This window comes from Parus major, chromosome Z (genome assembly GCF_001522545.3).
Source record: "Parus major isolate Abel chromosome Z, Parus_major1.1, whole genome shotgun sequence".
NCBI lineage: Eukaryota > Metazoa > Chordata > Aves > Passeriformes > Paridae > Parus > Parus major.
In genome coordinates, this window is record NC_031799.1 from 72,850,727 (window position 1) to 72,864,111 (window position 13,385).

At 41.3% G+C, this 13,385-nt stretch overlaps 1 protein-coding gene across 3 annotated transcripts in view; it reads right to left on the reverse strand.

Moving 5' to 3' along the window:
• Positions 1 to 1,410: 1,410 nt before the first annotated feature.
• The window catches only part of XRCC4 (X-ray repair cross complementing 4), a 141,729-nt gene continuing 129,754 nt past the window's right edge, over positions 1,411 to 13,385 (reverse strand). For all 3 annotated transcript variants that reach the window (XM_015653555.3, XM_033511373.1, XM_015653554.3), the window contains exon 8: positions 1,411 to 2,124. In XM_015653555.3, the coding sequence (XP_015509041.1) occupies positions 2,019 to 2,124 (106 nt within the window). In that variant the 3' untranslated portion in view covers positions 1,411 to 2,018. The remainder of the gene's footprint in view (positions 2,125 to 13,385) is intronic.

Sequence of the window (13,385 nt, forward strand, 5' to 3'; positions counted from 1 at the left end):
AAAGAATAACTGTTATTAATAATTATTATTTAGAATTATTTTATAATATTAGTTTATAATTATATTTATTATATTAATTTTATTTATTTAAATATAATAATTATTATAATAATTATAATAAGAGCTATTATAATTAATATTAAATTATTATTACTTCCCACCCCCAGACAGCACAACTGAGCTCACACAGACCAAGATGGGAATGCCCCACCAAGGAATTTCCTGCTTGGCTCCTGGCCTGGATCTGCAAATCTCTAAAAACAAACAAACAAACAAAACAAACAAACAAAAAACAACACCAAAAACCCTAAAAAGACCCCAAAACAAAACAAAACAAAACCAAACAAAACCCCAAACCAGAAAGACACAAAAAAACCCCCAAATAACCACAAAAACCCAAAACAAAACGAAAACAAAAAAACAAGACAAACCCCTCAAAGCCCAAAACCAAACAAATAATTGAAAAACACCTCAAAAATAAACAAAAAAAGGAGAGAAAAGAACACTCAGGCAGACTTTACGGCGTGTAACATTTCCTATTTGCACAGGAACATTTTGCTATTAGAAACCCATCATTTTCCTGAGAGTGGGGAGTTCTGTGGGATGCTCAGCTCCATTCACCTGCATTTTCTGCTGCAGGCACAGCCAAGGCTCTGGCACTCCAGGTGAAGGCATGGAACATTTTCACTCTCAGACTGAAACCACGTACAAGCTTTTGCTGAAAGCATTGTCAGATCAGCACTGGAGGATTTTAAATCAGGCTGTGCCTATCCATGGGTGCATGAATGGCTCTTTTGTGGCCCTGTCACTTCCCAGGCACAAAGCCCTTTTAGCAAGCAAAATATTTTGGCCATTCTTATTTTTGCTGTGTGATTTATAACGCCGTCCCAAAGCCCTTTGTGACTTTTAAACGCTGTGACCATGGGGTTTTTTTCAGAGAGGCGTGCTTAAATGCAATATTCCCAGATCCCCACGTTCTTGTGTGAAGCCTGAAAATACTGACAGGGATGCTTTTAATTGAATGTAGGATGGAATTCTGGCAGAATCAGAGACACTGCAGAAATATCAAGTATTCCACCAAAGAGCTCTGCAACCCACAGAGCACAGAAGATTTCAGCAGCTGACTTCAGTGGGATTCCTTCTGCAGAAAGAAATGGATCTTTATGTCTTTAACAAGAAACTCTTGAAACTGCAAAGCAGAAACCTGAGATCCACATTTAGCTCTTCATTTTGACCACTGAAAGAAGGTAAATGCATGTCAACGTGGTCTGTTTTGGTGAAGCCTTAAATCTAAATCTAACTCTAAATCTAAATGAATGCATCAGTTTGGGGCAAGACAAGCTCAGGCATTAACATGCTTTCACAATCACTGCCTTTACTCATAGTGTCTAACAAATAAAGACAAATTTGATTTATTTTTCAAGTGCATTTTATTTTTTTTTTTATTTTTTTTTAGAAATCACCTTAAGGAAAAAAGCCAAAGTATCAAAAAAATCACAATTTTAAACGCCGTGGGTTTCTACAGAATGTTAAAATAGAGCTAATATCAACTTCAGTAGCACTTTACTCCCAAAAGCAGGAACACCTGATAATGCATAGTGCCCTCAAGTAAAAGGACATCTCTTTGTATGCTTTGGCTCTGAACAGACCGTTCCAAGATCAAATAAAGCTGATTTATCCATGTCTGGGCTGAGCTAGGAAAGGCTGAGAACAGTGGGATCACCTCATGGGAAATGGTGAATCCTGAGCACCATCAGAGGCTGGGAAGATGCAAGAGCACATCCACAGAGCTGTCCCTTCCCACATGCAGGTGATAAAAGCTCTACACAGAGGCGAAACTCAACTTTTAGCCCCGCACAGATGAGGTGCAGCAGGGCTGAGGGTCTGCAAGGGCGGGAGAAGCGCGGCCCAGGAGGGTTTAGAGCCTCACAGCAAAGATTTTGGCTCTGCTCTGTAAAAAAAAAAACTATTTTAGTTTATGGCTTCTCCCTGGGGGAAGCACCAGTGCCCACAGCTGGCTACACGTCCTCCAAGAGGTCCTCTGGCTGACAGGAGTTTTCCAGGGTTTCCAGATCCCAATCCGGGCAGCGCTGCCCCGACATCGCCTGCGAGGCTGGGCCAGGCCTGCAAACAAAAAGCAGAGGGAGGTGAGACAAATTTGGAAGCAGATTGTAAGTGAATCCAACTCATTTTGGGTCTGGTTTTTTTCAGGCTATGTCTAAGAGGAAGGTTAATTATTAGATTTTAGTAGGTTAGATTTTATTAATCTATAGTTTATTATATTTTATTAATTATCAGTATTAATTACTTATTAACTTAGTAAATTCAATTAAATTTAAAATATTAAATTTAAAAATTAAATTATTAAATAATAATAACAACAATTCATAATTATTATTAATAGTTTTAATAACGTTATCCTATAGTGACATTTAAATTTATTTTTATTTATTTATTATTAATGTATATTAATATATATTTATATAATATATAATATATTTAATATATTTAATATATTTAATATATACTACATAATATCATTATATTAATATAATTTATTACTTATACCAATATACTTTAGTTAATTAATTAAATAGTATTAATACATTATCATATAATATCATTAATATATTCTAACAAATAATTATATATTATATATTATATGTATTATATATAATATCTATTTTATATATATTATATATTTATATATTATAGATACATTATATAAACATATAATATATAATATAATTATAATATTATTAATAAATTATTAATTTTACATAATATATAATATAAGATATAGAAAATATATATAATTAATATAAATATATTTAATATATTTAAATATCATTATGAAAATATTAGGAACTATTAATAATAATTATTATATATTATATATTAATTCTATACATTGCATATTATTATATATAATATATACACATAAATTATTAATTGCTCGCTGGGGCGGCAAAGGAAGCAGAGGAAATTCAGTTTATAAATGCCAGCGCTCCAGCTGCTCTGCTGGAAGTTTTTTGAACAGCCTGAGAGTGACCATTTCACCCACAATTTCCACATGGAGAGCTAGGAAGAGCAGCAGAGATGCAGAAATCATGTTAAGAGACCATGTTTCCTATTACTGCTCTCTCTCCAAGACATGATTCCAAGTTCTGCCCTTGTGCCTTGGGAAGGTGATTTTTCCTGTGTTTCCAAAAAAACAAAAAAGTGGCATTTGCAACAGCTTCTGATCCCTGTAGGAGTTACTCTTATACAGGCTGAATCCACAAAAACAAACAAACAAACAAACAACAACAAAAAAAAAAAACCACAAAAAAACCCAAAACCAAAACAAACAAAAAAATCCCACCTCACCACCCATAAAAACCAACTGAATCTTACAGAGAAACCTTATTTTCTTTTTTTTTAAATCTAGTTTAGGGGAGATTTATCAATCACAGGAGTGTGTGTTTCCAGCATCAGTCACTGCCTTGAAAATAAGATGTGATCTCCTCCCCTTGGCTCAGGACCTGGCTGCAGGGGCAAAAATATGAAGGTATTCCCCCTCAGAGATACCCTGGAGTGACTACCACGTAAGGTAAATTACAGGGGTATTTCTCTTTTTAATTCAATGTAGAATGGACAATACAAAAACCAAAATGTTTTACATTTTGGGCGTGGGAAGCAGGGATCAGATCTCGTGTGCTGTACTGCAGGATTTGGGGCTGGCTGGAGCTCCACAGGGGTTGAGGGCTCGTGCCCAGCTTTATTTATTACACTGCTGCAATTCTGACAAAAAGGTGAAAAATTCATGTGTTACCCAGGATGGGAAGAACTAGACAGAGGTGGTGGGGAGTTCTGCCCTGTGAGGACTCTGTGAAATGAGGCATGCCATGAAATCGTAATTTTCAGACTGATTTGAGCATCTGCCTTCAGCTGCTCTGTGTGGTGAAGTCAGCACTGTTGGTCAAAATTCAGCCATTTTCAGAAGCAAATTTTTCCGTATCTCCTACCTAGGAATCTCTAGGGAGCAGGAGTCTCTGTAAAAGATGGCAATTCCACAGGGGAATGAGCTCTCTGAGACACCAGGCACTGCACAACTCCCACCTGAAGTTCCCCAGGCCCTTGGAGGGTCAGAGCTGTGAATATTCTGTGTTTCCTGGAGCTGAGGAACGAGTTCCATTTCATCCCTGCTGCGCCCCAGGGCAATCAACAAAAACCAATAAATGCTGACTCTTGGATGCTGCCACCTCCTCAGAGCTCCCCAGCCATCAGAAGGGATTCCTCACCACTCTCTCTGCCACTCCAGCTCTGCAAACCCCTCCAAATTCAATATACTGCTATCTTCAGATGATGGTATTTCTCTGAAAGTCTAGTGAGCTTTCTCTGAGGACTCTTCCAGAATGCTTTTCTTCAGGCCTGAACAAATTGTGCCAATTTATATTCCTTCTGACACCTGAACAGATAATTTGCCTCACCAAAAGTCCCTGGGATTAGCTGTGAAACAGACCTGCAGGAACTGGGCTCTTCACCAATGACCTCAGAGCATCCCACGCTGCTCTGGGGGCTAGAAATCAACTTATTTAAAAATAAAATACAGGCACCAAGCCCCAGCAGAGGGTTATCAGGTTCAACCACTGAAGGTGTGCTGCTCTTTTATCTTTGTTGGGTCCATCTCCAGTGAGAACAACACAAGTGAACCACATGGGGTGGAGCCACACACTGATCATTTAAATTAATTCTGAAAGGTCTCATTAGCAAATAAATTAGGTTGTGGAGGCCTTTGTGCCACCACAGGATATTTCAGGTTTGTTTGGGGTTTTTTTTTGAGCATATTCTCATATATTATTCAGGCATAAGAGAATTAAAAGACCTCTGAGACCCCACATTTGTTGGCTGTGAGGTTTCAGCTCTTCCAGAGTTTTCTGATTTGGACAAGGAAGCCTGACAGGGCTTAAGCAACGTCAACAACCATCCTCACTGGCTAAAATAACAGTTTTCAACACCATCCATGAGATCACATCTTTAAGCCAAGCCACTGATGAGTTTTCACATTGCACAGTGAGAACTATTAAGCTTCTGTGTCCTTGTAACAACATGGTCCTCATTTAATCTCCAAAAGCTGCAGCCTCTGAAAAAAACCCAGCCCCACTTGCAGAGTGGAGGCATTAGGCTCTTCACACAAAGATCATCAGCAACTTGATTTTTGTTGCCAGACTTGGTGATTCCCACTTGCATGGCAGCTGCACTTGAATGTCAGCAGCCTGCTCTGTTAATTTAAATTATTTTGGATTTCTCAGAGAGGCTGTATTACCATATCCTGATGCATAACTGAGTTAATTTCTTTAAGTTGCAGCAAGCTGCACAGCCCTCTGTTGCCTAGAAGCCCGTGAGTAAGGCACTCCTCCTGAAAGTTTATTCTTCTGCTGGATCTCTTTTTTTGAAGTCTTGCCTTTTGTTAAACTTAAACTCCATTAACACATCTGGAGAACTGCTGACTATAAGAGATCATTTCATATTTCCTGACATTTAGTTCATAAATTAAGACAGAAGACCAGACCCACATATGGTGTGAATCACTGCAGCACTAATAATGTCAGTGGAGCTCTGCTGACTTGCACCAGCTGAGATTCTGGCCCCAGATCTGGAGGAGAGTGGTTACATGACCAGATATTTCTTTCCAGAGCTGAGTAAGAGCTGTGAGCAGCAGAAGACACGCAAGGCTCTCCTTACCCAACAGCCCAGGAACCCAGAGCCGCTCAGGGCCATGGCTCTGCAGAAGCTGCACCAAAAAAAACCCTCTATTTTCCAGAAAGGTGAGGTGTCCTTGCACTTTGCTCTACCTCTAGAGCCAGCCCAGCACACTCTGGTTATGACTCTACCCAAGTTTTGCCCAATTTGGAAAGAGAAAAACCCTCGCAAACCAATGTGGATGGAAAGGTTTCCCAGGAAATCCAGGATTGTGCCCCTGAACAGCTGCATTACTTCCCTCATTTTTTACTACTTAAAATAATTGGTTCCAACCATGAGCTGGCATTTTAGCAAGAGAGGGGATCTCAGCTCTCAGCATCCAAATTTCTCAGTCTGTACATCCTTCCCCTGCCTGGTTTAATGGTTCTCTGCATCACCTGGATCTGAATCTTAATGAAGGCTTAATACCATGAGTAGATAATAACAGAGGATAAAATGTGATACACACTTTATTCAGAATCATAAAAATGTGTGGCAGCAGCAGCTTGTGGACAGAGAACTCTGAGAGCATTAACACAGGAACTTCAAATTTCTGAGGCCCAAATGATGCAATGAGAACACTCCATGCAGACAGAGCTCTTTAAAATGGAATATTAAAAACGTGGGTAGGCTAAATGGGAGCTACATGTGATTAAAAACATGATGGTATTCCCCCTCAGAGATATGCTAGAGTGACTATAATGTAAGGTAAATTATAGAGGCATTTTTCTTTTTAATTCAATGTAGAATGGGAAAAGGAAAATAAAATGTTTTATGTTTTGGCAGTAGTATCAGTTTACAGATATGGTTTTTGCTGGCATTTATTCCTAGAAATTATATGAAAGCAGGCCCATATACTTCTAAATAATCCTGCAAAATGTAAATCCCATCAAGTCTTGAAGAAATTGCTGGGTACATTCAACTTCATCACTTGAAACTAGAGTTGAGGGACTTTTCCCTAAGTTAGTGAAGAAACTGAGAATTTTTTTTTTGTGTCGATTTCAGCCCTCTGAGGAGAGCAGTGGTATCAGAGATCATCAGAGCCCAATCCATACTTGATACCAAGACAAATTCATAGAAACTAGAGAAAAATACTCAGGAAATAGCTGAATAGAACAATTCCTGAGTCATTCCTGCATTTCCCTAAGCTCAGCGTGTCAAGCTTAGTCTCCTTCGAGGTCACCAGACAGACAATGACAACAACAACAATAAAAACAAACATCTTGTCCAATTTCACAGTTAATGAAGAATATTTTCAATGCTTCTTAATAAGCTCCCACTTCTGGCTGGAGGCCAATCTGCAACTGCATCCATCACTGCTGGGAAAGCTTGGAATTACCTCCAAAAAACACAACTTAAAGCAAAACTCCAAAACCCAGGACGATTTTAAATTATATCTTCAGCTCCTGCAAGTGAGGATCTCCGTTCTCTGGGACCAGAAACCACCAAAAGTGGGATGGGTTTGTTTTATGCTTGTGCAAGTTGTGTGAGTTTTTTTTAGTTCACATATCCTTGGAATCCTCCAGAGGGAGGAAAGTGAACTTGGAATCCCTCAAATAGCCTGTAAATTGACAGACTGATTGCAGCAAGAGCCAACAATCTTCCATATTGAGAAGATGCTCACATTTATCTGTTAATGACATAACTTTTAATATCTGATGTAATTCCCAATAACTGGTCTAGATCAGTTCTCAACATTTCTATTCATCCACTGCATTTGTGTAGTCCTACAAAACAGAAACTTTTTTAGGGATTTACATCCTTTGAGTTGCAAATTCCCAATTAACTTCAGCTGGCATTGGTGCAGGTCCTTATGTCAAGAGAACATTCTGGTTTAGCAATATAAACACAGGCTTGGATCTTTCCATCTGATCAAACACGCTTACAGATGCTTACTAACAAAGATCTACTTAAAAATGTAATAATAGATGTCACTTACAGGGAAAAAAGCCTAAACCATGTTTGTTTTAGACAAGTGGCACACATTTCTGTGGCTCATTTCCACTTAAACTCCTTCCTGCTTAAATAAACTAGACCACATGCACTTCGAGGAACACACCAGCACCACTGCCTTCACTGGGGAAAAAATACAAACCTCTTAATCACAGCTACAAAAGTACAGAGTGAAGGAAAAACTTGGTTTGTTTAGGAATTTTGTCAAGGCCTTCCATAAATCCAGTGCACTGAAAATCTATTGGCAAATGCTGGGAGACGTTTCTCATGGTCATTATTTACCACATATACATTTATATAACATCAGAACTGGCTAAACTGTGTCACAATCCTGCTCCAGGCTGTCAGATCCTGGAGCTGCTGGGTCTCCCTAACCCTTTCCTACCCCTCAGGGTGATCACAGGGGCCTCAGAGGGAAAATAAAAACTCCTGGTTTGGTTTCTTGTGTAGGGAATGTGTGTCCTGGTGTTCCTCTCGAGGCGGAGTGTGGAGGGATGGAGTTTTCCACCCCAAAATCTGGTGACTGCACACAGCAGCTACTATCTGAAAGCCATGCTAAAACAGATCACAAAAGAGTATTTAACTGGTGGAAAACAGGAGTTAGCTTAAAGTTAAGTCTGAGCTTGCAGAGCCTCCTGAACCACGGGCTCAGCCTCCTGCTCTGAGTGCTGAAGAATGGAACCACGCCCTCCACAAATTAACATTTAAATTATTCTGAAATTAAAAATGGACTAGTTCAGCATCTGTATGATGAAAATTTCCCTCTCAATACCAGACTGGGGCACTCTGATTTAGGAGAATCCCTGGACTCAACCCAAAGAACCATCTTTTAAAAACTGTTACAGCTGAATTAAGCACATTCTTTCTCCCTGCTGAACAATTTGTACACATACACCTGGGCACCATCAGGAGCCCATTACTGCCCAGATTACCTATTATCCACAGATCTGCTCAGCAGGTTTTGGATCACTCACTTTAATCAGCTTATTGCAGAAAACCACTTTAGATCAGTAGAGCATGTGGAAATATCACTCATGTAGGTGTTTTCTAATGACAAAATGCACTTAGAAATATAGAGCAGCAGTGAGTTCTCAATAAATCTGGGAGCAGGATTCAATTTACAAGCTAAGGTAGAGCAGATGAAGTATTGCAAGCTTTTTTTTTCCCCCCCTCTAGTAGGTTTCTACTGAATATAAAATTGTTTTTAGAACTCAGAACTGTGCTTTCCTCTCTGCTGCCTCTTAACTCCCATTCAGCCTCTCCCTGTGTTCCTCCTGACCCCTCCCCAGCCACAGATCTGAATTCATCCATACTTTCCTGAAATGAGATCAAAGCTTTGATAATTATGATCGAACAATCGCCTACAGTGACACCTGTGAGAGCTGAAACCTCTTCAAACACACGGGAGGGGAAAAAAAACAGCCAAAAACCAAAAAGAAGGGGAAACAGCAATTTTCAGACCAAACACACAAGTTCACTGCTTGCTGGGTAAATGCTGCCAAAGAGTCTGGAGAATAAGATTTTTAAGAAAGGTTGCACCACCTCCAAATAAACACCAAAACCCCATCTAAACAAAAGGATGGGACTGGCCCTGTGTGTTTCCTTTCATGAAAATTACTGTAAAACGCGGGGTTTTCTTCTTAATGAGCTGCTTTGCCTTTTATTCCTGTGGATGGTCAGAACCACAGGAACCAGTGGCAGCCCAGCTGGGATGCCAATCCACCCCGAAGGTGGGAAGGAGAGGAGCCCAGACGGGCCACCAGCCCCTGTTTCAGCTAGCCACCCGCGTCCTTTTGGCAAAGGAGCCGATGGAGCTAGGAGACACCAGCTGGAAAGGTGAAAACTGAAATTTCTGATTTCCACCTCTCCACGGATCAAGGCAAGGCTTCAGGGAGCCCACACACCTCATGTCCCCTCTCCCTGATGCTGCTCAGACTCCAGGTTTTCAGAGACACTGAAGCAGGAAATCAGGAAGGAGTAAAGGATGAACTACAAGGCACATCACACAGGAAGGTGTGACACTGGTGTCCCAGAGCCCTTCCAGCCTGCTCAGCACCTGCCCTGGACACCTGCAGGTTATATTTCACACCTGGTGTTAGCTGAAAAAACACGACAACAAACCACTCAGCGATTTTGGGTGGCGTTGAGGTGGAATCAGCACCTTCCTGTGAGGAGGAAAGAGGCTGTGTCAGACAGGCTGAGAGAAGGAAATGATCCACAGTGTGAGAACAGTCAGCTCAACACTGCCCAGAGCCCCTGGCCCAGGTGCTGTCCCTTGGCAGTGTGGAGGCTCCCTGGGTTGCCTTGGGTGTGCTCAGAAACTTGCAGTGCATTTCCCTTTCACGGAGAGTGCCCCCCCTGTCCCCTCAAGGCCATGGGAACCTCCCAGGGTCTCAAAGACACCCCACACACAATGTACAGGAACAGCAAAACCACAGCAGAAAGCACAGAATACAATGAGGACGTGACAAAATTGATTAGATATCAGTGTACAGCGATTTTCTTTACACAGGTATCTCAGCTCCAGCCCAAGCCAGATTTTTACCTTCAGTTCTGACATATTACTACAAACCTAAAGTATGTGCAGAAAATTTTCTTCTACTGCTCTGGTTCAAAGCAGCATCCAAACCACAAACATTACGCAGTTTTATACAGTTTTAATCCACAAGAGAGCCTTGAAAAGAGTCCCAGTGCTGCACCATCACTGAAGAATTTTAGATAGTTTGCCTTTTTGTTGAGTTTCAGCACGGTGCTGTAAAGGAATTTTTCATCTTACATTAAAAGCATTAAGAGAAAAGGGAACACCATGCAGATGGGCAACTGGGACTTTATTAGGAGAAGGCAGGTGTCAATCAGAGGAGAATAATCATGGTTCACACATAATCATGTGTGCTGCTGCCTGGGTAAAAGAACCCAGAAAACAGCACTGAAAATGGAGCTGCACCTGGATCTTGAGGCACTGGTAACAGCTCCACTCAGTGGGAACCCACGTGGTTTTATCCACCCTGTGGTACAGGGAAAAAGAGGAAGAGTAATGCATATTTTTCAAGGACACCTCCTCACCTGATGTCCCAACTGTTTTCTTTCCAGAGGAAAATAAATTAGTATCAAAATGAGATAGTCATTTTACAGAAATTAGAAATTAGGATCAATAGGAAGTTCACGGCCCAAAGGCACCAGGAAGACACTGTCTGCTGTTAATTAAGATTGTGGCAGATTGAGCATTCTGAATCTGTCTGAAATGGGTATTTTTGCAAAGGAGAGAGAGGAAGGTGAAAGAGCAAGACACAGGAATTGCCATCTAAAAGAGCAGTTCACAGCCTGGGATAAAATCTCATGTTCAGAATGGGCAGTTCAGAGAGTACAGAGTGATGCAAAACATTTAAAAGACCTAGTTGTTCAAAGAGCTGTTTAAAAACTTATTTTAAAGCACTATTTTAAATAAAAATTGTTGTTTCAAAGGTTTCCCAATGAATCTGGCAGACCAAAGGTATTCCTGGCATCATTAGGGAGAAAAAAAAAATCAGAATTCAGTCTGAAGCACAGGTTTTCAGTTTGAGCTCAGCTTAATTTCTTGTTAAATTACCAAAATCACTTTTCATATAATTTACCAGCCAGGTTTCTAAGCCATTCTACATTTTCATCCTTGGTGTTGCAAATTGTAATAAAAATATTTAGGCTATAATAACAGAAGCTCATTTTAAACCTGGTGGGCACCAGCAGGAGCCATTACAGCGAGGGTCTGGTGTTGTCAAATTGCTGAGTTCCAAGCTTAACATAATTCTTTGGAGCCTACACTTTCCCCTTCCTAGAAGGAAAAGAAGTTTCTGTTTCCTGATGGGAATGCAAGGAAACAGACCATTCAACTGCAAAACACCACAATACTCTATAAACCCCCAATAAAATTACAAATGGGAAGAAAAAGTTTGGTATTGCTGGTGAAAAAAGCACAACGAGGCCCCTTGTGGGGTGAGGGAAATTTCAGTGGTGTTGTCTCTGATTTCTGTCCCTGCAGAAAAGGAGGCTGCTCAAACCTAAGCTACTCCTGCCCTTTTCTCACAACAGTTTGATGTCCACACAACTGGTTCTTGTTAACAGCAAGAGCTCAACAGGCAGGAGAAAGAGCTGCAAGACAAGGTATAAAGGAAAAAAACACCAAACCAACTCTTATTTGATTGTTAAAGCTGTACAAAACCAGAGCAGTGAGCAATGCTCATGATCCCAGGCAGAATTTATGTAGTAAGAGGTTTCTCTTCCTGTAAGCATCCTAGACATGGTCCCAGCACTACAAATCTCAGAGAGTTCAGAAGGTTTGGATGTGGACTAGGGGCTAATAGAAAACACAAAGTTCACCCCAAGGCTTTAAACAGCAGAAAATCATGGAAGGAAGTACCTCTTGTAAGATTTCTCTATTGCTGCCTCCAAAAACAAGAGAGGATAAAACTACCTGTCCCCCCTTTTACAGAAGGGGATGAAAAACGGGATAGCATAAACATCCAGGACAATCCTTTTGAGGTTTGGATCAAAAAAAAACCAGGAATGAAGCCTTGGGGGCAGGAGAAGTTACTGCTTTATCACATGGAGTCATTCATCTTCAGCACTTCTGCGTGTCTATTACGTGTCAGCAAACCCAAATTAGGCAACAGGAGTGTGACAAAACCAGGTATTCCCACAAAACCTTTCTAGCAGATGATGCCTAATTCAAAGGAGTGGGTTCTGTTTTTTTTTTTTTTGGCCTTCCAACAGTTGCCTGAAAAGACAAAAACTCCAGTGAAACTGTCTCTGGTGACCAGTCCAGATCGATGCGAGGCGAGAAGCTAGAATTAAATCAATAAAGGGAATAATTTCTCCTCAAAGCAAAATGCCCAGAGGATTCAGATTCCCTCACAGACACCATCCTGCCTCACCAAGGCTGACTGGCCTCCACACAGCTCCATGCTGACGAAGCCACTGTGCTGCTACAAATGCCTTAATGATGATTAAATACCTGCAGAACAATCAAAAATGGAAGAGTTACAAAGCTGGGTGAGGGAGAGGAAGGCGTGGGGCTCCTGAGGACCACGCAGAGCAGTGCAAGTTTGGGCAAAAACCCCATTTCTGAAGAGGCTGTTGCAGGCAGGGTGATGGTGGCAGCTGGGGAGGGGTGAGCAGGTGTCACACCACCCCTCACGAAGTTGCCCCTGCCACAGGCTTGGCGTGGTCACACTGCCCAGCTGTGCTGCCTGCCCCAAAACACCCATTTTCCCACCCTGAGCATTTCAGGGCTTGCTCCCACCTTCAGAGTCTGGCACATCTTGGTGGCAAATCCCAAGGGGTGAAACCCAGCTGGTGAGAGCCACAGCAGCAGGGCAGGAACCCAGCCTGGTCCCAACTGGGAGAAGCTGGAGCCCTGCCAGCTAGAGCACAGGTAGCTTCTGGTGGTGGGAGTGGGTTTTTGAAAGGTTTTTTAGAAGGTTAAGTACACCACACTGCAGCAGAAGCTCAGTGGGTGACGTGTTGCTGCCCTTTCCAAAAATGAGCTCCCTTTAATTGAGAAGTGAGCTCCAGAGTCACTGAGGGCTTTGCTGAGCTGATGTGCTCACAAATGCTTCTTTGTGCAACAGGAAATGAAGAGGATCTTCTGGGGGGAGGTGGAAAAGGAAAGAAAAAAGAGAAAAATCCATGTGGAATTAAGAATGCTGTGGTTTGATCCCAGCTGGACACCCAAG